This window comes from Gymnoscopelus microlampas, assembly GCF_963454915.1.
Source record: "Gymnoscopelus microlampas genome assembly, chromosome: 2".
NCBI lineage: Eukaryota > Metazoa > Chordata > Actinopteri > Myctophiformes > Myctophidae > Gymnoscopelus > Gymnoscopelus microlampas.
Genome location: NC_139939.1, coordinates 40,709,072 through 40,733,772, shown reverse-complemented (window position 1 = coordinate 40,733,772; position 24,701 = coordinate 40,709,072). Strand labels below are relative to the sequence as shown.

The window sequence follows — 24,701 nt, the reverse complement described above, 5'->3', positions numbered from 1 at the left end:
ACACTGGCTTGATAATCCAGACACAACCTTGTGCCATAATAACTATTTTAGAGACATTATATTGTTTATTATATAAAACAATAAAAAACAAATCATGTGGAATTGATTTGGCGGACAACGGCACAAGTTGTAATCGCGCTCATATGCAGAGACGTCATTACCAAGAGAGTGCAGGGCAGGCAGCATGAAGACGGGGCGTGTGCGACTACATACATTCTCTTGGGCGATATGGACAAGCACCACTAGCGTTGGTGTCGATTTTGGACCTGAATAAATGAGGTGACACTAGAAGTAGAATTTTAAAATGTGACATTTGTTGGATCTTTTACTTTTGCGTCCTGCTGCGCTGGAAGTGTAACTAACCCCCGCTGCGCGGATGACAGACTTACTGACGGCTCTTGTCGTAGGAGTCCTGTTGAGGCTCTGTTGTGACCGAGGGCGGAAAGTAAGTGACAGTTTGTTTTTACCTCATTGGAAGTTTAATTATAAACCCGTACAAGCTGTTGAACACTCGTTTCGATTCCCACTACTAAAATGAGGAATTGACAATTTATGACAACGGTCCAATGTTCACGTGAAATGACCGCACGTGGGTAGATGCATGTGTGATAATATTTTTTCGGGACTTTGCCAGATGATGATTGTGATAAATGATTGAAACGATTAAATGATTGATGATAACTTATTCACATACTTAAGCCTGCGTAGTTTTCTAACAATAACACATAATAGGCTGGTGGGCAGACGTACCAGCAGCACAGATACACTACAGGCGCAACAATAATATACTTTATACTATAATAAACTTAACAAAGAGGCTTAGAAAGCCACAAGCACCAACACGAATACTTTGATCTAATTACATTAAACATTAAGCTACCCGCCTTGCGGTGTAAGGTACTAGTCAGATATTTAAGTCAGCCCAGCTGTTTAAAATGTCTTGGTGAATTGATAAGATTCCTGAGCGGTGAGTGGGTACATGCAGTGGTTTCTCACTTAAAACCACAGCGTATAGTTTGATAAGCCCTACAGTAAAAAGTAAACACCATGGGATGCAATAAGGGTATTTATTGTGCAGGCCTATTTGTAAAAGAAAACATAATCCAGACTTGTTAGCTTTATTTTAAAATGTGTTGTTAACTTGTTACAAGTGGTTGATTATCAATAGGGCTATGTTGATTATAAAAAACAACCCAATCAACTACTATTTAGTGGTGGTATTTAGGCCTACTGTTGTAGGGCATAACTTACATAATTTAAAAAATCCGATCTTGTCCTACTGCATAGTGGGAACCCATTCCCACACACCATACTTTCACTTTCGGTTTGAGCCTAGCCCCTACGGAACCTCTCCCTCCGCTATGTAGCTCCGAGATGAGGTCCCTCTTTATTTCCTGCCTGATGCTGTAGGCCTCGTCGCACATTTTCCACTTTACATGTTTCTTACCCCTTTCTGCACATCGTATCCAAAAAGTAAAGCATTTGCGCCACTCTCTCAGATGTTTAAAATTTTAGCTGGCAATAAAATCTATCCAACGAGTTGAAGAAAGTATTTAATTTGCCTCGGTTTTCATCCGGTTCCATGTTTTTAAGACATTGCGCAAGAGTTGCGCCCGTAGAGATAACATTACTGGTTACCCTACTGGTCCAATGTTGAATTGCATCTTCTAATGCAAAATATTTTGGAACCGGATGAAAACCGAGGCAAATTAAATACTTTCTTCAACTCGTTGGATAGATTTTATTGCCAGCTAAAATTTTAAACATCTGAGAGAGTGGCGCAAATGCTTTACTTTTTGGATACGATGTGCAGAAAGGGGTAAGAAACATGTAAAGTGGAAAATGTGCGACGAGGCCTACAGCATCAGGCAGGAAATAAAGAGGGACCTCATCTCGGAGCTACATAGCGGAGGGAGAGGTTCCGTAGGGGCTAGGTTTGAGCCTAGACTTCTTCAATCTGTTCCACATGTTGCAGTCAGTCTGCAGTTGCCTATTTGCCAAGAAGTTGTATAACCAAAAGTGTTTATTTTTTGGTAAAAAAATGTTTTCTTGTTAAAAAGGTTAAAGTACTATATTCTGATAGTAGCAAACATTGCTACAGACTCTTTGTTCGGTCACAGGGGTCTCTCCTCTCCAGCTCTTTAGTAAACAGAATATAGTACATTTTCAGGTAGGTGTTTAAGCCAATCAGGAGAGAGTACTGAAAATGCATCTTCTGTTTTATTATAGAGCTGGAGAGACTCCAGCTCTTTAATTTAGTTCAGTAAAAGTTCCTTTTACTGAACAGACACTCTATAGCAATGAGTACTATCAGAATACATTCAATTCAAACAACTTTATTTTCCTTTCGGAACTTCGTTTGTGCAGTGGAAAAAGACAAACATACATATAGTCAATACATATATACCTATGTCACTATAAAAGACACAAAAGTACATTTAAAACTACTACTTAAAAGCCTGATAAAACTTAAAAGCATGATAAAAATAATATATTATATTGCAACCTATATAGATCTATTTAACACTTATTTGAACCAAAGTAAATCACTTACCCTACCTTTATTATTTTTCAGATATTGGACACGAACAACATAAAAAGTGCAATACATTTTGTTAGTTCCCAATACATTTCGTTAGTTCCCCGTGATTCACATGCTGCTACTGCAAGTATCCGAAAAAGGGATATAGGGAGAAGTTTTCCTCTGAGGTGGAAAGACTGGTGACGCCAGGTTAAGGGAGAAGCACTAAGCTTGTTGGGCCCTACCCCTGGGATTTTACATTATTTTTTTTTAAAGAACAGCACACCTCATGGCATCCGTTTACATAAATACATACATACATATACTGACATAGATATAGTTTACACATATACCTACACTATCTACAATTCACCCACATACACACCTTCCTATATTCATACATACACATGTCTACATGGTGCTTAAACTCTGCTCAGTGGTAGGCAACAGGTGGCCCGTGGACCAGAACTGGCCCACCAGTGTTAATATCTGTCCCGACAAATTATTTTGTAAATAATTTACAATAGCTTTGAATTGATGAAATCAGGTATGATGAACATTTTTTTAATTTCCATTCTTTGAATGTTAAGTTTTCACTGTCAACTTTCCGCTTGAGACTTTTGGTTGAAAATATTCTCAGGTTTAAAAAAACAAGCCAAAACTTCCCCACATGCCTTAAAATTATATATAGTCTCCAGATAAAATGTTCCTTTGAAACTTTTTGATTAGTAAATATCATCTAAGTGAACCATTCAAGGATGACGCCTGCACAAAGGATTACATAAGCATTTCTGTGTGCACCTGTAACATTTGATTCCACATATGTGTCTATCAATTGTTGTACCACATCTTTATGTAGTAACTTTTATAACAGTTATTATTGTAAAGAAGGTTGTTCCAGGTCCTAACGTAGCCATTGATTGTGTTCTAGCCCACCATCTAATGTCTTTGAAAAAGACATTAGCCTGAGGCCAAACTTACTTGTGTCACGATATGGCGGTGTGGTGAGGACCCAAATGCAGACAGCCAGGCAGAGTAGTGTTCAAAACCCATGATAGGGATTTTATTACAGGTAAACATACAGACAGACAATGTGACGCAAACAATGATCCGACAAGCACTGGGAACAAGACTAAATATACACATGAGGGCTGATTACACATGAGATACAGCTGGGGAAGACAACGTAGAACCAGAACAACTAGAACACAACATAGAAATACAACACCTAGACAGGCACAGTCTGTGTCTGTGACAGTACCTCCCCTCTAAGGACGGCTCCTGACGTCCCACAATGTCCATGAGGAAGAGTGACACGAGGGGAACATGAGAGTTCAGGTTGACACAGGCGGCGAGGCAGGGAAAGGGGCTGAAACCCCCCGGAGCGTTCTTCCACTGCCGAACAGGAACGCCGGCCACGGGACATTGAAACGGAGTCGAAAGAGCAGGGAAAGGGTAGACAGGGAGGAAGTGGCCAGCAAGGGCTCTGGCACGGCTCATCGTGAAGACGCTCGACGTGGAGCAGAGGGCACATGCTGGGCAATCTGGGAGGGCATCAGGGAAGACGGTTAGCCAGGGCTCTGACGCGGAACATCTTCCAGGTGCATCGACGCGGAGCAGAGGGCACAAGCTGAACGTCAGGGTAGGAGAGGACATCAGGGTGGATGGGTAGTAAGGGCTCTGGCACAGTGGAGCAGAGAGCACCTTTAAGTGGCCAGCAAGGGCTCTGGCGTGGGTCATCATTCGGACGCTCAACGCGGGGCAGAGGGCATATGCTGGTCGGCAGGGCAGGAGGGTAGGTAGGGGTCTCCAGGTCAGAGGAAGGCCAAGGTGTGTGGTGCTGTCCGCTGGGTCCAGTCTGGTCGGATCATTCTGTCACGATCTGGTGGTGTGGTGAGGACCCAAATGCAGACAGCCAGGCAGAATAGTGTTCAAAACCCATGATAGGGATTTTATTACAGGTAAACATACAGACAATGTGACGCAAACAATGATCCGACAAGCAATGGGAACAAGACTAAATATACACATGAGGGCTGATTACACATGAGATACAGCTGGGGAAGACAACATAGAACCAGAACAACTAGAACACAACATAGAAATACAACACCTAGACAGGCACAGTCTGTAACTGTGACAACTTGCCGACCCCTGCACTCTGATATAATATTGAATATAGAAACCATAATATTCCATAATTCATTTGATTGGGGCCAAGAGCATCCCATAGTATGGTATACATAACTTAGTATATATTTATTTAATATGAAACTGTATTTATGGGATAATTATATAATATAATGATTCATATATTACATTTTTAAACTATTACATATGATAATCAACGTAATTCAAATTCTTGACTATTTTGTCTTTTATTTTCTAGAAAGGCGTGCAATTCCATCTACCCTATGACCATTGCAGAGGGTGTCACAAAACTGAGGTGTTGCTTTGTGTCCTAATTCTGAGGTAAGCCTATGCGTGAACAACTGCATATTTACAGTGTTGTAACCAATGTTTTTATACCATCTATTCAGTTTGTCAGACATTTGTGTGAATTTGCTTGTGTGTGCCTGCCTGTTTTCAGACAAACAAATCACACATCTTCCCTTAACTGAGTGTGTGTGTGTGTGTGTGTGCGTGCAGGGCCGGCGCGTCCATACAGGCGACCTAGGCGGCCGCCTAGAGCGGCAGTTTGGAGAGGCGGCAAAAAAAGTTGGGAAAAATAATAATAATGATAATAAATCGGTAAAATCAGAATTAAATAACATAACCCTAACCTAACCCTAATCCTAACCCTAAAACCGAAATAAAGTAGACAAAAACGTATCATAATCAGCCCAAAACCCGAAAAATCTGATGCGCGGGGGGGACGCATCAGAGGAATTTCGCCTAGAGCACTGATCAGCCTAGAACCGGCGCTGTGTGCGTGTGTGTGTGTGTGTGTATATATATATATAGTTGTCTGTCCCGTCTCCCGGGCTTTACTTCTGCACCATTGGACCGAACGTCCTCAAACTTGGCATGCATGTCTTGGCAATTTGATTGGACCGGTTTCAGAGAACTGGAAAACCACCAATGTCTGTATGTCTGTTCGCAGCCGCAGGTCTGTTGAGCATGCTCCGAATCTGTGTATGCACCGACTTCCCCGATCGTCCATCCCGACTCGTCAGCTTAACTTCACATAACATTTGAGCAGCATAGATAATCATATATTAAAATTGCTAAATGGGTGGGTGGGTCAGTCGGTGAACCACCATGGCCCCACATATATGGAGTCAAATGCCCCCGTCAAATGCACATATGGAGTCAAATGCACATATAGTTGCGTCAAATGCACATATATGGAGATCACAAAAGGAAGTAGAGTCTGCACAATGGAAATGCTGAAAAAAGCCTCCCTGTATTTGTTTTGCGTCACTGTTTTGATCAATCAGAACTTCATCAGGACCATGTATAGGGCCCCTGATACACCTAGGGTCTAGGTCCTAGAAACTATTCCAAGTTCAGTTCAACTCCTGACGATATGCAAGCTTTAAGAGAAGAGGCAAGACCCGGCAAGTAACACTGAGAAAATAACCAAGCAGCCACGTGCCCAAAGCTGTCAGCAGGATTCTGTGCGTCGGGCTGCTGAAATGAGGAAGATGCACAGCAGCGCCTTGCCAAAAAGCGGAAGTGGCATGCTGCAAGTTGGGCTGCTGAGACACCTATCGGTCGTTGTGAGGGCCCAAACTCTAGATGTGAGGGCCACGGACCGGTCCAAAATTCTAGCAGTAGAAAAGTGTGCTCCTCGGAGCACAAATATCCGCCAACGTCTACGGTTCAAGGACCAAACATGAAGTGGGCTGTTGTAGTGGCACCATGAGGCCGATGTGAAGAATTTGGGGTGGCGGTTCTTCCTTGGCCTACTGTGAGTGTGAGTGTGCGTGCAAAATTTCACAGCAATCGGGTGATGCATTCATGATTTGTGGGCCACTTCTGCAAACTTTGGAAGCCAGTCTTAGCCAATCGGAATGGAATATGAGAAATCTGGCAGATATGTCTTGATCACATGACTAGAGATAATGTGTAGATTGTGTACCGAGAGTGCGTGAGGTTTGGACAAAATCTATAGGAAAAATAGCAAAACTTTTGTTTTACAAACATCGGTGGCGCTGTGACAAGCCGATTTGAAAACAATTGGGTGGAGGTTCTTCCTTGGCCTTCTGAGAGTGTGCGTGCAAAGTTTCACGGCGATCGGTCCTGCAGTGCTTGTGGCATTTCGTTTAAAATGGGGCCCTCTTGCTAACTTTGAAAGCCAATCGTAGTCAATTGGCATGGAATCCGGAAAAAAATCGGAGAGAAACATCTTGATCATATGACTACAGAGATATGGTGTGCCAATTGGGGTGAGGTTTGACAAAATCGGTAGGAGTAGTAGCAAAAAGTGAGTCCAAGGAATCCAAGGGAAAAATCATTTCGATTGTATGACCTATGGTTCAAGAGTTATAGGCCAAAACGTGAATCGGCTATAGCGCCACCATGAGGACGATTTGAACAATGTATGGTGGCGTTTCTTTGTTTGCCTAGTGGGAATCTGTGTGCAAAGTTTTACGGCAATCGGACACTGCGTTCATGATGACGGTTCTCTCCTGCAAACTTTGTATCCGTGTTCTATACTTAACACATCAAGTGCCAGAGGTTTTTTAAAACAGGGTACATCCAGTAGAAGCCTCCACGAGGACGTGGAAGTAAATAAAGGGTGTGTGCACGATGGTTTTCCTCTAGGCCTATATTATATCAAGTGCGTTATGTGCTTGTAATTTCAAAACAGTTTAAATTGTAATTTCAAAGAAACGTAACTCTTGATGCTGATATTCATATTGAAGGCTTTTTTTAACACATGGATGCATGAATGAGGAAAACAATATGAGCAGATGAAGTTTGGGGTATAGTTCCGACTTCAAGCCACTTTCACCCCTGCATTTACACAAGAGTTGATATTGATTTGATTGCGTGCTGCATGGTGTAGCACATCAACGTGTCGAAGAGCATGTATTGACCAAAGGTTGTTGCTTGAAAGAGCCATGACAACTCTCTATTGGAGTGACCAATAACAACACACCCGTTCCAACACATACACAAGAATGGGAAAAGGGGAGAGGGAGTGACAAAACAAACAGACATTTACAGTCATTGTTATAAATTATGACCTTTATCTGCTTGGCCCAGTACATACATAATGGTGAATCACTCATCTGCGTAAGCATAATTGATACCCTTGATACCATGACCATCAACTACTTTATCAGATAGACTGATGTCTGAGCACAATGATACGAGATGCATGTTCTATTCCTATTCATTCTGTTCTTGTCCTTGTCTCATATCTTCTGGTCACGTCATGTGTCCAATACTGAAAATATATATTCTCTATGTGTGTAATAAACTTCAGAACTTGCCGTGTGATACTACCTGGTGTCATCTTGTTCTGCGCACACGTGACTCAACTGAAACATCACTCAGGCCAGGTACACACTGTAAGACTTTTACAGTGGTACAGTCATCTGATCGTTAAGCATTTCACACTACAGGAGTCTCTTTCTTGAAATCGGCTGTCATATATCGTTGTGGTTTTCACACTATACGATTGATCGCCGTCAAGGGATCACACACTGTAGGATAGTTCACTAGGATGCGATCCAGACCCGATACATACATTTGTTTTTATTCCAATTCATTTTAACTGATGTCTCACGAAAACGTGCAAGGCTCCGTGATATATTACGAGAGAGACTGAGACAGGACGCTATTGAGTGACATTCAATAATTCTCTATTTCTCTGTATGTCTCTATCTCTCTCTCAATGAAACAAACAAGTCAACCAGCTTGTTCTTGTAACACTGTTCATACATATCACACACACACACACACACACACACACACACACACACACACACACACACACACACACACACACACACACACACACACACACACACACACACACACACACACACACAGACACACACACACACACAGACACACACACACACAGCTCTCTCTCTCTCTCTCTCTCTCTCTGTTCCTCTCAAATAAGCAGCCCCCCCTCAAGCACGCTCGCTCACTCACTCTCTCATTCTGTTTGATAATGTTTAACTTAACTAGACCTCTCGTTGGGGGATATGAGCACCCAAAGTGCGTCATGGTCCGCTTGTTTCACAGATGGTCCGCTTGTTTCACGGATGTGGCAACACCGGCGCTTGTTTCACACACATGATTTGGCAACCCGGGAGCCGAACGCAGCACGCACAGACAGACAGACAGAGCTTTGTAGAATTATAAGATGATGATGATACAGGACTGGACGGTAATATTGTGGTACTATGCGGGGACTTTTTGCGACCCTCCCCTAGCCTCGGTGGCTGTAATGTGCTCTCATTGGCAGTAACACGGATCTCCTCACAGAGTGATCGCAACCTCATTCATACTGTATGATGTCCAGTCGCCGACAGAGCCAAATATCAAACCTGCTAGATATCTAGAAACGCTTGGGAAGGCATCGCCGAGCGCTATTATCGCGGGCAGATACTCTCGCAGAGCCTTTCACACCCATCAAGCAAAACCTCAGCGATCAAAGCCCGATCTGCGTCAGATCGGGGGTTGTTTATATAATGTTTTTGCATAGTATCGTATATTTGTCTCTCATTAAATGTTTCGATGAATTGAGTACAAAGGACCCCAATGGAAACAAGCCATAGTGCTTTTTTGGGTTTGAAATTCTCTTAACAGACCGTGTATTGAACTGTACTTCCCTGTGCTTGTCTTGCTATGCAAACTATTAATAAAGTATTCAATCAATCAATCAATCATGCATTCCCATATTCAAATAATAACACAAATAAGAACGATAACATAATAACTTAGCGCCCCAGTGCATGCTGGGAAATGGACTTCTTCTTGCAGATTTTTTGGGTCACAAAAAAGCCATCGATACGATGTCCTGGTGATGACGTGACCTTCCAACCAAAATAGCTTGTAGCCTACATCAGCGCAAATTAGTGCGCAGATGTTATTAGTATATCAGTTTATTGTGTCACACAAAAGCTGGCAAATAATGTGACTTTGAACAGACCAGGATTGAAAGATATGTGATTCGACAATTACAACAATTTAGTTATCCTTCTAGGAGATTTCATTAGCAAAGTAGCCTATTTTTTCAATAGGATTTAGGCGTACTGTATGTTAGTTGAAATAAGGTGATATTCTGGGCCAGAGCTGACATATTAGTCATGATAGGACTTGATCGAGCCCCACTGGTCCAGTTTCATCTGTGTTTTGCTGTGAAAGACAGACTCTCTTTATTTTGCCCCCATAACTTTGAAAAGTTAATCTATGCAAGGAAACATTGTTCTGAAAGCCAGAGACTATGTTTTCGCCCCTGTAAGTCCGTCAGTTAGTGTGTGTGTGTGTGTGTGTGTGTGTGTGTGTGTGTGTGTGTGTGTGTGTGTGTGTGTGTGTGTGTGTGTGTGTGTGTGTGTGTGTGTGTGTGTGTGTGTGTGTGTGTGTGCACGTGCGTGTGTCTTGTTTGTGAGCAGCTAATCTCCGGTACCGTTGGACAGATCAGTGTGAAACTTTGCACGCACACTTCCAGGAGACCAAGGAAGAATCTCTGCCACAATCTTTTTCATGTTTTGGCTTATAACTCTTGAACCGTAGGTCGTACAATCAATCATCTTCAACTACTGAGGGGATTTAACGTAGCCTAGGTGGCCTAACCTGACGCTACCAGATCCAAGAAGCTTGCTCCACACATTGTTTCACAGCTTATTTAACCTGGTTACTCAATACCGCCCCATCTGGCAGGGTCAGGTTATAGGTGGCCAGGAGCTGTTGGAATAATAGGTTTGTTTCCTCCCGGACGTACCGCCCGCGATTTGTAACTTTACTCCTCCTATCAAGGCCCCCTCTGGTCTCTCACATTTAGTTTTATTGCAATTTTAATGGGTCCTGGGTCATGTTTGTCAGGAACATGTACCATTAAAAGAATAACCCTAAACTAATTAGTTGGTTTAGCTATTTAGTTATTGTTATAACAGCACTCACATGTTCAGTGCAATGTCGATGCATGTTGTTTTTAAGCCACCAATACAATATGGTAAGGTTACAAATTAAGATACATTAAATATTTAAAAATATATTAATAAATGGGCCCCTTTGATACGAAAATAACCCACGGAAAAAGTGAAGGTAGGCTACCCCTGCACTTACACAGATAGGCTATTATGTTGTTGTCCTCCCGTTTTCAGAATACGCTTTTTTTTCTCCAACGACAACAGCTTTTAACGAAAATCAGTTGATAGGCTGGCAAATAATCCAATTTTCAATAACAACAGACAGGGATTGAAAAATACGTGATTTGACCAAGATTACAACAGTTTTGTTATCCTCGATGAGCAGTATTCTGTCTGTAGGATTTATGTTAGTTGAAATAATGTTATATTCTGGGCCAGATCTGACTAGTTATGATTTGACTTGATCTGGGCCCGATCAGGCTCTCACTGATTCATCCAGTAGGTCCGTCTTTGTGGGCAGGATTTATGTTGGGCTCTCACTGATTCGTCCGGGTCCTGCCCGAGCTTGCTGGATAAACTAATTACCCAATACAAATTTGTTTTGCCTATGATTCTCTGCTTTCACAAAAAGAAAAGAAAAAAATATAGTCTTTTTCAAATAAGGTCACATTTATAGCCTATACTGTATATCGGTCAATGTCTGGCTGTCATTCTGTGTGTCTGTCTGTCTGTCTGTCTGTCGATCTGTCTGTGTTACTTACACCATCAACAGCACATGACTTCTAAGGTCAAACTTTGTGATCACAACGTCACTATCAGCCATTTAGGGCCATGGCCCTAGTATAGTACTAGTATAGTACTTATGAAGCATGGGAGGTTCATATACAGAGAAGACAATGACCCATCTAACTAGAGGGCATTAGGATTGTGATAATCTCTGCCAGAGGTTTCATGCATTTGCCCGGGCATGTATTGTCCCTGTCCACAGCTAATTTCCCAAACTACTAATCCCCCCCATATATATATATATATATATATATATATATATATATATATATATATATATATATATATATATATATATATATATATATATATATATATATATATATATATGTGTGTGTGTGTGTGTGTGTTTTTATTTATTATTTCTCCCCTTCAACAATACCAATTGGTATTGTGTTTCATATCGTTGGAAATCCTGATTTGTCACTTTTTACAATGGAGTGCAACTTGTAAGGATCGTGCATTCGTGGAACGAGCAACACAGCTGACCGGGCGGGTAGCGCCCCCCAAAAATGTGCCAAAATCTGCAATATTCTTCTGTTGGTATTCACTCTTGTTTTTGATCTTTAAGTGCTGGCAGGTGTGTGAACATATGTTGACATATATGCAGTGGTGGACAAACTACTCACATTCTTTACTTAAGTAAAGGTATCTATACTGCAATGTAGAAGTATTCTTTTACAAGTACTGAAGTACCAAAAGTAAAAGTACTTGCAGAAGGTCCCATTTCCCAAGTTTTCAAATGTATAAAATGTATTAAAATCCTTTGAAAATAGCAGATCTACAAGCTCACAATGCGTCGCATCGCGACGCATTGTGAGCTTGTTGATCGTCTATCTTCAAATGACCGAAATGTAGGGCTGAAGTGGTTAATGTATGTTTTGTAATAATAATCAAAATCTACAAAGTAACTAGTAACTAAAGTTTTCAAATAATTGTAATGGAGTAAAAGTACAACATTTGCCTCTGAGATGTAGTGGAGTAGAAGTAAAAGTATTGGAAATTGGAAATACTCAAGTAAAGTACAAATACCTCAAAATTGTACTTAAGTAACAGTACTCAAGTAAATGTACTTAGGTACTTGCCACCACTGCATATATGTGTATGCAGAGCCAAACCATTCAAATGAATGTTCTGTCATCCAAATACTTTCTGGTGATCACTATTCTTCTTTTGTAGCTTTCTGGATACATCTATATGTATTGGTGCTGTTGATACCGCAGGCGTTCAGGTCTGTTTGGAGAAAATGAGACCCATTATTCAGGTGAGAGGTTTAAAATATAGCCATGCCCTTGTCCTTACTTACCGTGAACATGTGGTTTAAAGTAGGACTGGACAATATTATATCGATGTTGAAATAGGAAACTAGATTTTTTTCTGGGATTTTGAATATTGTGACTTGTGTCTTTTCCTGATTTTAAAGGCTGCATTACAGCATTACACACAAAGTGATGCAAATTTACCTGAAAGTTACCTGAATGTTCAAGCTGTTATATTATTTGCCATGGTTTATAACACATTAATATTAAAAATTCAATGACGACTTAAATGTTCCCAGAAATCTGGCCTGGGAATTTTCACCTAGACTGGCAAGCCACTTTATAAAATATAGTTCACAGAAATATAGTAATAGATTTCCAGTAGTTGAGCTTTCACAGCCACGACCAGCATACAGTATATAGCCTATTTTAATTAAATGCACTGTCAGAACCTACTGTGGGACCTAAGCTGTGCGTATCTGACTGGTGTGTGTTCCATAACGCACCAGGCACACACAATATCACAGACCACACGGATAACATGCTCAAACAACCAAATACGACATTAAGTTGTCATGCATGCCCTGTAATATATTCTAGCAACCTAGGGACCATGCGTGCGTGCACCGCGGTGCACCTATTTTCCAATGTTTATCCTTGTTTACGACTATATTTGGAAACTAGACTGTAATACAATAACTCAGAGGGATGTATTTTTGAAGCAACTAGAGGTTCGGGCCGACACCTACGTTGCACCGCCGATCTGACCAATATGTCTCAGTGATAGTGTCGGGGTACTTGGTCAGAGTACCAGTTGTACCCGTCTGTCTGTGTCCCTTTTGTGTATCGGGTTTGTTTATGGGTATGTCTGAGTCAGAGTGACAAGGTCGTGGTCCGCCAGGGTTTTCCCTGTGTATCTGTGTATGGCTTGGCTCCACCCCTGGCCTGAATCGCTAGCCTCGCATTCAGGGTCTGGTGACGCTGTCGAAGGCGGGCTTTTCTCGGTTGAAAATCTGTATGACGAATCTATGCAAGGATCACGTGCCAATTGTGTTCGTGTAGACGCTCGACAAAGCCGGATGCACCACGGTGGATTCGAACTCACAACCTGGGCAGGGACTTTACCACTGCGCCACCCGAGCGCTGGAACCTGTATTATTCAGTGCTCAACTCATGCCCTGCGCTCCCTCGCTCAGATCAAAGCAAAGGCTCGCAGCACTGAGCCGAACAAATATACTACGTGAGCTCCATGAGTGAATGAAAATGCCAAAACGCAAATGACATTTCACCGTTGATATGCAGAAAAAGTACCAGTGTTTTCGTCTTGGTTCAATAGGAAGTGTGCTGTCTGCCAAGCTGGCACCTATGTGTCCGTCGCAAATAAAGGTTCTTTAGACATGCAAGCCCAAATCAACTCTGCAAAGCACAAGACAGCTGTGCGAGGTGAGAGCTCTTCTGCAAATTAAATTGCCCGAATATTTTGTACAACCTGGCAAAGCAGAAGATATGGTGGTTTGAAGAATGGTCTACCTCTCTTTTTCTAAAATAAGCCTTCAAGACTATATATATATATATATATATATATATATATATATATATATATATATATATATATATATATATATATATATATATATATATATATATATAAAAATGTAAATACATACATACATACATACATACATAATCCTAGATAAATGTATTTTTATAAATCTGATAACATTGTAGCGGACTGGGTGAAAATGTTTTAGTCATTTTCGGGTGTATGCTTCTCTCGAAGTCAAGGCATCATTCATAGGTTGGCGAAGAGCGCCCTCTAGTGTAATCACTAAAAACACCAGATGATGTAATATTAAGTCATTGGCAGTCAAGCGTTGGATTTGAGATGACGTAATATTACGTCCATGGCAGTCAATGTGGAGCTGGAGAGACATGGAGACTCCTGTTACTGAACAAATACTCTATAGCAATGAGTACTATCAGAATATAGAGCTATTTAACACATATTTCAACAAAAGAAATATCGCTCACCCTACCTTTAACTAATAGCTAATAGACAGCAGTCATGTGTATCACACTAATGGCCATAGATGAATGACCGTCTATCACTTTCAAAATACATCTACAGTATCTATACATTCACAAAACCTGTATGTATGTGTGTGTATGTCTGTCCCAAGCAGGCACCCTCCGACCGTTTGACTTCAAACTAGGCCTGTATGTGTCGCATATGACCCAGGGTGTGTCTGTATCTGCGGGTTTGTGGAGGACGCACCAAATCTCTGTCTGTCAGGGCAGGGTGTAGGCATCGGCAACCCCCAAATCGGCTTCACGGATTGGCAGAGCTTTGCGTTATGTTTGTGCCGGAAGTGGTAGCGTGTACAATGGTACTCTGCGAGTCTGTCTGTCTCCCATTTATGCCCATGTATGCCATCAACACATCGTCAGCAATTTTCGACAATATTTTGGTTCCCTGTATCTCTATATTTGGTCATAATTGTCTCCACCAGGAGAGTTTGTTTTCACTTTCTGAAACTGGGACTAACATTGGTCAAGCCTCACATGACACGTGACAATACGGTGAAATAGTGTGATCTGATTGGCTAGTGACGTATAGCGGCCTATAAATACATGTGTCACTTTGAAAGAGCCTGTGCCTCTTTCAAAGTGAGGTAAGACAGGAATAATCTTGGCTGAGAAATGGCGGATACTGTAACAATTGGATAGGACACTTACACAGACAGGACGGATAGGACACTTACATAGACAGGACGGATAGGACACTTATACAGACAGGACGGATAGGACACTTATACAGACAGGACGGATAGGACACTTACATTATACAGACAGGACGGATAGGACAGTTATACAGACGGATAGGACACTTGTGTCATGTTACTATGACACAGTAACATGTTCTATTTTTTGTAAGAATTAGAACATAAGAATTAGAACATTCCCAACATTCCCAACACAAGTCTGCTGGCGGAGACTTGTGCTCCGAGGAGCACTTTTTGTAGTTATGTAGTGGGTACCACACTGGGTACTCTGACCACAAGTACAATGAGTATTTTATAAACGGGAGGGGCGAGCATTCAGAACTTCCATCATTCCCGACTTGCATCCTTCCTAAGTAGGCCAGTGTCCGTTTATAAGTCACCTTATAAATTGATTGTAATATCCATCTTTGGTAATGTGTACCGCACTGAGTACTCAAACAACGGGTACAGCTAGTACTTCAACAACAGGTACAATGGGTATTGCATAGCTGTGTGGGGGCATGCGTTCCCAACTTGCATCGTTCCCGGCTTGCATAGTCCGGGTAGGCCGGTGCCCAAAAAATGCAGCCCACTCTGTAAAACCTACTCAGTAAAAATGCAGCCTAATCAGTACAAATGCAGCCTAATCAGTAAAAATGCAACTCTTGTCCCAAATGGCCTTAAACCCCCATATTACTGCTTGCAGCTAATATACTATATTAATACCAGTGAAGCACTTTGTGTTTTTTTTTTAAAAAGTCCTATACAAATACAATTATTACATTACTTACATTGTTCAATTATGAGTGAGAGCATACTTTAAATACTGCATTAAAATGCTATTGTGTCTTTTTTCTGTTTCCTTTCTCTCGTTCCAGAAATCTGATGCTCTGCTGTACGCTCCTTCGATTGAGAAAGGAGAAATTGGGGTAAGTCGGCTCAGTTCATGTTCGCTCACATTTTAAGTTGAAATAAGGAAAGAAATAACATATGTAACACCAACTCATTTCTAAAAACAAAGACTATGGATGGTGTTTCTGGAGCTCAGTGTTGTTACCAGTGGTTATTGGTAAAACATCCTACCATGTTTGAAGATTGAAAATAAAAGGAAAGATCATTGATCACTGCCACCATTGATATATTGTAACACCCAGAAAGATATAGGCATTTTCCTTGTTTTGTTATGTAACAGATGGTAATGTCCAAATTGATTGATAAATGTTAATACCTCATACATTTACATATGAAAGTGAATTGATCTAGAACTAGAACTGCTTAAAGCTTTAGTGAGGTTTAAGGCAGGTACACACTGCAGGATATTTGGTCCGATTATGCTGTCAGGGATTTTTTTTGGCGCTTGCCGACAAAACCTCCCGATCTGACGCAGATCGGGCTGTGATCGGCGAGGTTTTGGTCGCTGTGTGTGAAAGGCTCTGCGAGAGGATACGGCCACCATAATTACGCTCGGCGATGGCTTCCCGACCGTTTTCAAATATCTATCAGGTTAGATATTCATCTCTGTCCCAGACTAGAATTCAGACAATCTATATATACAATTTGAATCCTGCGCCATGTCGGTTGTCCGTATGCGACGCCAGTGTGACGTAATCTGACATCACGATGACAACGCCAGTGTGACGTAATCTCACGACAGCATGACATCAAATGACATCACATCCTACCTATAAATTCTAGGATGCCGCCAGATCCCACCAGTTCGACGGCTTCCATAGTGGGTTTTGGTCATTGGAGAGGTGATGCACGTCACCTCTTTCTGAAGTGGGTACTTTCAAAGCCTGCCGTGGATTTAGGAGAGCACAAAACTCTCTCTCACACTGTGAGGTGCCTGTAAGGTGGCACTGCAAAGTGAACGACGCGTCACGCTAGACGTTCGGGCCGCGTAGCGGCCCGAACTTCTAGTATCATACAATGTGAAAGGAGCTGAGACCACTCTGCGAGGAGATGCGCGCTACAGCCAATGAGAGCACATTCCAGCCACCGTGGCTAGGGGAGCGTCGCTGGATCTGACCACAACAAACAGTCCCTACCGCAATATTACCGTCCAGTCCTGTATTAAGTTAACATAATAAAATAAAATGAGAGAGTGAGCGAGCCTGGTGGGCTGTTTATTTGAGAGGAATTGCACAGAGAGAGAGAAACTGAGAGAGCGAGCATGAGCTCTGTGTGTGTGTGTGTGTGTGTGTGTGTGTGTGTGTGTGTGTGTGTGTGTGTGTGTGTGTGTGTGTGTGTGTGTGTGTGTCTGTGTGTGCAGCATGCGTGTGACACACGCCGTGTCTGAACAGCGTTGCCAGATGTTGCGAGAGAAATAGGCAACCAGGTCTATGAAAACAAGCCCAACAAAAGGCCACTTGAGCACTTTAAACCTATATTTACAAATACATTGGATATTTGAAAATAGCCGATCTACAAGCTCACAACGCGTCACAGCTATTTTCAAAGAAAAATATTGAGAAAATTGTGGAATATTTTCCAAATCCACACAAATCTTGTATGGGGGTCTATGATGGCACAACATATTTTCAGAAGGGGGGGGGGTCTGCGGACAAATACATATTATGTGTTTATCGGGTCTGGATAGCATCCTAGTGAACTATCCTACAGTGTGTGATCCCTAGTCGGTGATCAATCGTATAGTGTGAAAACCACAAGTGAAAGACGATTTCAAGAAATAGACCCCTGTAGTGTGAAATGCTTAACGATCAGACGACCCCCGACCACTTTAAAAGTCCTACAGTGTGTACCTGCCCTTATTTGCATTATTTATTTGCCGTGTCCATTCTCCAAGATATGCTGTTTCTTTAGGAAAACTGTGAAACGGTGTCCCTGAAATGCTATCTCTTGGAGCTGAATGTTATCTTCGTTGAAGAAGGCATATGGGAAAGACGAGAAGCACAATGCATCCATGATTTCAACGTCACCTTCTCAGAAAGTCTCACGAAGTCTTCTCAAGCTAGTTCTTCTGTAAGTTCTGTTTGACAAGTTTCTTACTCAAAGTAAAATGTTAAGCATTTGTTTGACTCTAAGAATGTAAGAATTGATCCTTATACAGTAGGTCACAGAATCTTGCCGTCTACTGTAGGTTCTGATAGCTATCTAAGTGTGGTCCAGTGTCCAAATCACCGGGAGTGCGATGAATAAACGATCCAAAAACGTATCAGCGAATATTTCTCAATAACCTATTAAGTTGGTGACGCCTCAGGTTGATGCTTTTATTCTTGGTGAAAAATCAACCTCCGTTCTTAAAAAAATACATTGCTTTGTCACCTCGTAAGTCGTAATATTTTCGTCCTGTGTGGATGTACTCATGATTACAAACAGAAGTTTAAATTACTGTGAATTAATTGCACAAAATAAACACTCCTGGTGTGTAAGAACCTTAAAGCTTATGCATATAAAACCTGCCCTTTTCACTGATCATAATCACTTCATGACCAGTTCAGTATTGGACTTATGTGTGTATCATCATTAAAAATACTGGTAACTGGTTCATAGGTCGTACAAATGAAGCAAATTAAATACTGCAAGCTGCTTAAGTTGTTTTGATTTGGTATATTAAACTGGTTAGACACAATCACACAAAACCTAGCCTAATGTAATCTTATCTGTAATAATATCTAAAGAGAGCAGTGATTTCTGAATATGTACTTTACTAAAACTATAGACCAATTATTTGTTTACTAACATTGAGCCTGGACGCACAGGTGATTGTTTCACGCAATCAATTCCCAACCTGTTTCGGGGTGCACTGGTTTCAGCACACCTCAACCCCCTCTTGTGTGTGTTGGCTAGTGAGACGCGTCCTAACGAGACCTGATATAATGGGTTTCGTTGCGCGCATACTGGCTGCACGCAGCCAGTATGACGTCGTCTGTTAAGGGGTCTATAAGGTGCTAGTCAAAGTTGGCTTTACATTTTTTTTACAAACCTATACAAATCCTAGAAATATTTTGAGACATTGTGGCTTTATTTCTTTAAGGGCTTTCAATTTGCAACTTAAAACTAAAAGTTTTTGACTTTGATGCAACACATTGTTTTACTGCATTTTTTGTTTTACTGCATATTTTTAATTTGTTTTTTGCTTTTAGGACAGCTGTCCACCATGTGAAGCACAGACTCTTAAAAATGCAACAATTTTCCTGGACAGAATGTTCTCCCTTTTACAGAGAATGTATGAACCTGTAAAAAGGAACCTTTAATACAGTGTAAATAAGATAAGTGTGTAATTGTATTTTTTAGTTTTCATGTACACACTGTAGCGTGAATGTAGCATGAATGCATGGGCGTAGTAGGCATTGGAAATTTGAGTGGCTAAATGATTTTAGCAGGCACATTGAGGCACATACAGGCACATTGAGGGGCCTCTAAACAATGCAGAGCCTAAAGTGATTTCATTTACACCCATAGGGGGCACCGAAAATGCTACAAAATCTCACTGTTTGTTGCAGAAACCAGATGTTTTTTTTCTTTCTCCAGATTAGGTACAAATGGTCTTGTGAGTCATGTGACAATGATCATCAAACAGGGTTTTGAAACTCCATACTGTTTGCCTGTAATCGCCTCTAAACATTGTAGGTGGTGCCTATTTCTTAGAAAAACCCAATATATCATGAATGCAACATTCAATCATCCCCAAATTGGTATTGCATGTTGAGGGGCATCTACACAGCGCAACTCCAAAAACAAATTCTATCCCCCCCCCCCCCCCCCCCCCCCGCCCCCCCGGTAGCTGTCCTGACCGCTGCGCCCCATGGCTGACAGCCCTGCATTGACAACCCAGGCAGCCTGGTGGAGATCTGCACTCAGAGGAGCGCACTTTAGGTGTTAACTTATAATGGAAGTCAATGGGGCTGTGATTGCACTAAACCTTGTCCAAATTTGAAGTAATAGGACATAGATATGTCAAACTGATGTCATAGATGACTGATGTTCACAGGCTGGTCACATGAAGTCCGAGATCCTCTTTGGATCCTTGCCTTAACTATGTGGATCCTGATCCACACAAATCTGGAGGTGTTTCACCAGGAGAGTGTAACACTATAGTACCTCTACCATTTCCCCTCCCACCTGAACAGGCACCACAACCAACCTGTAGGAGTTGCTAGTGCAGCGAAAAGGACACAATCCCCTTCCAGTTTTCCAGCAGTGGTTGGTGAGTGTTTTACCTCTATGCCACCCAGATATCCTATGCCATCCTAATTTGACCTTGTTGTCAAATGACCATGACCATGATCTCTTCATGTATTAAATTGACTACATAGATTTGATACTATGGATGCTGTGGATGTTATGCTTTTTGTGCACAACAAATGTACTGTATGTTTATAGTATTATATTTACTCTTTTCTACTGTATTAATGTACATAACTCCTCAGGTCAAGTTTTTATTTCGATTACATTATATTACATTTTATTTTGATTTTAATATGTATAATCAGTTATGTCCTATGGGTCATGGCCTGTCTTTTTAATTTACTCTGGGTCATTATTTTTAATATACTGAATTATTTAATATGTCTTATCAGTTATGTCCTGCAGGTCATGGCCTATCTTTTCAGTTGACTCTTAGCATTGTACTTGCTACTGTAAGTATGTGACTAAAGGTCCTTTCACACGGCAAGCGGCCAACGCGTATGTAATTCAGTTTCAATGAGAGGCGGGCGTTTATTTGGGACGCGCGGAGAAGTTGAGGGGCGGTGAGGCGAACGGGCGCGCGTGCGTGCTCGTTTGTGCACACACGCGCGGGCGGCAAGAGCTGGATTGTAGTGAGCTTTTGTTTTCACCGCAACGCGCAGGAGGACAAAATAACAATGACCGCTGATCTGAGCGGTAACGCCCGCCCGAACCTTTGCCGTGTGTTACGACCTTAAGAAGAAAAATGTACTGGAGCACATGGGCAGTTAAAGCCTTACAGATCAACATTTCAAATATTACATCTTCATCAGAGTCATAATAAACAGACAGAGGCAATGTTTATATTTATTGGCTGTTGGTAATCACCTTCCATCCTATGTCTGTGATCCACCAATAATCACTATGGCACAAATAGACACAACACAACAGTGCAGCCACATAGAAAACACGGTATACACACTCTAAAGGCCAATTTCCACCACCAGCGCAGCGGCGCAGTATTGGCGTGTGTGAAGTGCCGCCCATAAGACCAGCTGGAAGCGCTGCGTGCTGCATGCCAGGGAGAACACCCATGCAGAAGACACATGATAATGTGAATTTACACGACCGGGATGGTTTACCAGGCTAGTTTTTAGTTCTTTGCATTCTGATATTCTGATTTTTAGTGGTCGCTTGGTTTGACCAAGACAGGTCCAGACCACTGGGACATTTGAATACATATACGTAGTACCACATGGGTGTTGTTGCAGTTCATGAGAGATGAAATCCTAATTATTTTTGGGTTAGGGTTAGGGTTGCTCAATGTGAAAGATTGTGGTGGAATTACAGTGGTGGACAAAGTACCTCTGACGTCATCATAGGATTCCCCTTCGCTGGCTGTGGAGAGCCATGTGTCTTTTTACTGGAACAAGTTGGGTGGTGTCACTTTGGGAATGTTTCTTTTTTTTTAAATTTTTTTTTACTTATCTTTTAGGGCTTTCAAAACATAAACAATCCTAAACAACAGGTTCCCTTGAGAGATGGTTTTACTAGAACCATTATTCAGACTAGCATTTTGATCCACACACTTAACACACTTTAGCCCTCTGGTCTAAATGAAGACTTTAAATGATCATGCTTTCTATAGAAAGTATTTTATACAGTGTCTTCTATGTGGCTGCACTGTTTTAGTGTGGCATAAATACATAATAAATACAACCATTGCTTCTGTCTGTCCTTTTGACTCTGATGAAGACGTAACAATCAAAATCTTCGTCTCTAATGTTTTAAATGCCTGTGTTCCAGTACATTTTTCTTATTGTCTCCGCCAGGCCAAAGGCATGGCCGAAACTATGTTTTGCACCCTGTCTGTCCGTCCGTCCGTCCGTCCGTCCATCCATCCATCCGTCCGTCTGTGAACAGCAAATCTCCGGCACCGTTGGCTTGCTCGCACACTCCATGCTCACACACTCCTTGGATGCCAGAGCAGAACCTCTGGCCCAAGTTTTTCACATTGGCCCGTTATAGCGCCACGAGGAGGCCGTTTTTTGCAAAAAAAAAAAAAAATCTCCAAACATCAGGCAAATCACAGTATCTCTATAGTCAAGTGATCAAGATGGATCCATCCGATTTGTCATATTCCATCCTGATTGGCGAATTCCGAACATTGCTGGCCCACAATAACCTACCTGACCTGGGGGAGACCTGTGCTCTGCTTTTTCTAGTTGGTATATGTCCTGCTCCCTAGACACGCTATGGCCTCCCTGTTTGAACTGGGCACGGATACGTGACTGTATGTATTGTACACAATACTATATGACAAAAAGTTAGTGGACTTCCTTTTGTAATTAGTGTTTCTTATTAGTAGGCTACCCTTTGTTCCACTGAATGGACATTTTTTGGTTCCATTTTTTGTGAAAGGACGGCCTCCATTTTTTAAAAAGCACTTCAACACGGTGCGAAACAGAGACCTTCCTAGCGGGACTGAGCTGGCCTGCACAGAGCCCTGAACTTAACCCTATCAAATACTATTGGAATTAATTGGAATGCCAAAAGTGTGCCAAAAGTGATGCCCAACACAAATTGTAGCAGCAATGCTCCAGCAATGCTCCAGCTAGTGAAAAGCCATTCCAGAATAGTGGAGAGGGGGGATAGATGCAAAGGGGGGACTAACTCCATATCAATGCCTGTGATTGACTTCCATTCAGACACTGAAGTTGGGTGATTAGGCCTGGATCGCATTTAGCATTCCAAATTATAAAGGGTGTCCACTGACTTTTGTTCATATAGTGTACATACTATATTATATCAGTGGTTCTCAACTCAGGTCCTTGCGATACATAGTGCTGCTGTTTGTTTTATCCTACCAGGTCTAACTTGTCCCTGATTAACCACAATAGTTTTATAAATTATTTGAAAATAGTGAAAAGTGAGTTTGTAGATCTGCTCTTTTCAAAAAAATAAAATATTTACATAAAAGAAAGTCTTAAAAAAAGCATATAATGACATGCATACAATTATAACGGCGGGATGAAAGTGGTTAACTAGAATTACAAGGACACCAGGTTAATACAGTTAACATTGTGTTTGGATGAAAAACCAGCAGTACGAGGGTTTGGAATTATATATTATGCTCCATGGTAAATGAACACTACTGATTATATGAATGTTGCTTGTTATAACTGATGGGAGTTTCACACCAAAATGAGGGTGAAATATGGAACAAAATGATTACTGACACGGAAGTAAAACATACATTTGACCGGACCGGTATTAGAATCTATATCTCGCTCCCAACTCCTTACAAAAGCATGTTTTTCTTTTCTTTTCTTTTTATATAACAATATAAGCACTATTTTGTTTTTTGTTTTTTTTATAAAACTGATATGACAGCCTTTGAGGTTTTGTATATAGTTTGATATAACATGTTGGATATTGTATTGTATAGTACTGCTAGTACTTGCTAGCAATCAATAAAAAGCCTGGATGGGCACAAAGTTATGAACCGCATAACATACCAGTGTTGGCTCCATATATTGTAATGCTTCTTGAGCCCAAGAGGATTGTCCAGTCATGGGGGTGACTGGACAAAGGAATAAAGTTGTTTGAATATTTGGATAATCTAAGCTACATAATAAAACTAGTTTGATTGTGTGTGGTTGCCCCCGACACAAGTCATGGGTTGCGGCTGTCAGCACCCGAGGAATTTGCTGGGAGAATTGCAATTCAAATTTGGTGTTGATCAGATCTTGCGTTCATGATATATAATAATAATATTAATAGCTCAGATGTATATAGCGCTTTTTTAAGTACCCAAAGTCGCTTTACATAAATAAAAGGAAGGAACCACGAAAAAAAAAATATATATATGGCTTATGGTTATAATATAGGCCTTTCCCACTAATGCAAGCCAAATACATTGTCACATCATTCCTGAGATCATGTGTAATTCATTTTGAAGGGATTGATGAATCCCATCCATAAACAGTTAATTTTTCAAATTTATGGCGCCCCCTATGGGTCCCCTAAGTGGAATTGCAAAAGGAGGAGCAAAACGTTTTTTTTTTTTTTTAATCTAAATGGTGTAATGGTGTAAAAAATAGACAGACACAAATGGGTGTGGGATATCGGGAGTTGTGCCATGATCCAAGGAATCTAGGGGGAAATAAATTTAGATTCTATGACC

General features: G+C 41.3%; 1 protein-coding gene across 4 annotated transcripts; it reads left to right on the top strand.

The window, feature by feature from the left end:
* The first annotated feature begins 193 nt into the window (after positions 1–193).
* Positions 194–21,808, top strand: il15 (interleukin 15). Of its 4 annotated transcripts, none has more exons than XM_084041270.1 (6): positions 194–445; positions 4,911–4,993; positions 12,544–12,628; positions 16,264–16,314; positions 18,209–18,367; positions 20,479–21,808. In XM_084041270.1, exons 1-6 carry the CDS (start codon positions 377–379, stop codon positions 20,506–20,508), a joined length of 477 nt encoding a protein of 158 aa, XP_083897396.1. In that variant the 5' UTR covers positions 194–376; the 3' UTR covers positions 20,509–21,808. The 4 variants fall into 4 exon arrangements, 3 of the variants coding, with proteins under 3 accessions (XP_083897396.1, XP_083897397.1, XP_083897395.1); XM_084041271.1 differs by having other exon boundaries at positions 19,497–21,808; XM_084041269.1 differs by having other exon boundaries at positions 19,492–21,808.
* Positions 21,809–24,701: the final 2,893 nt, after the last annotated feature.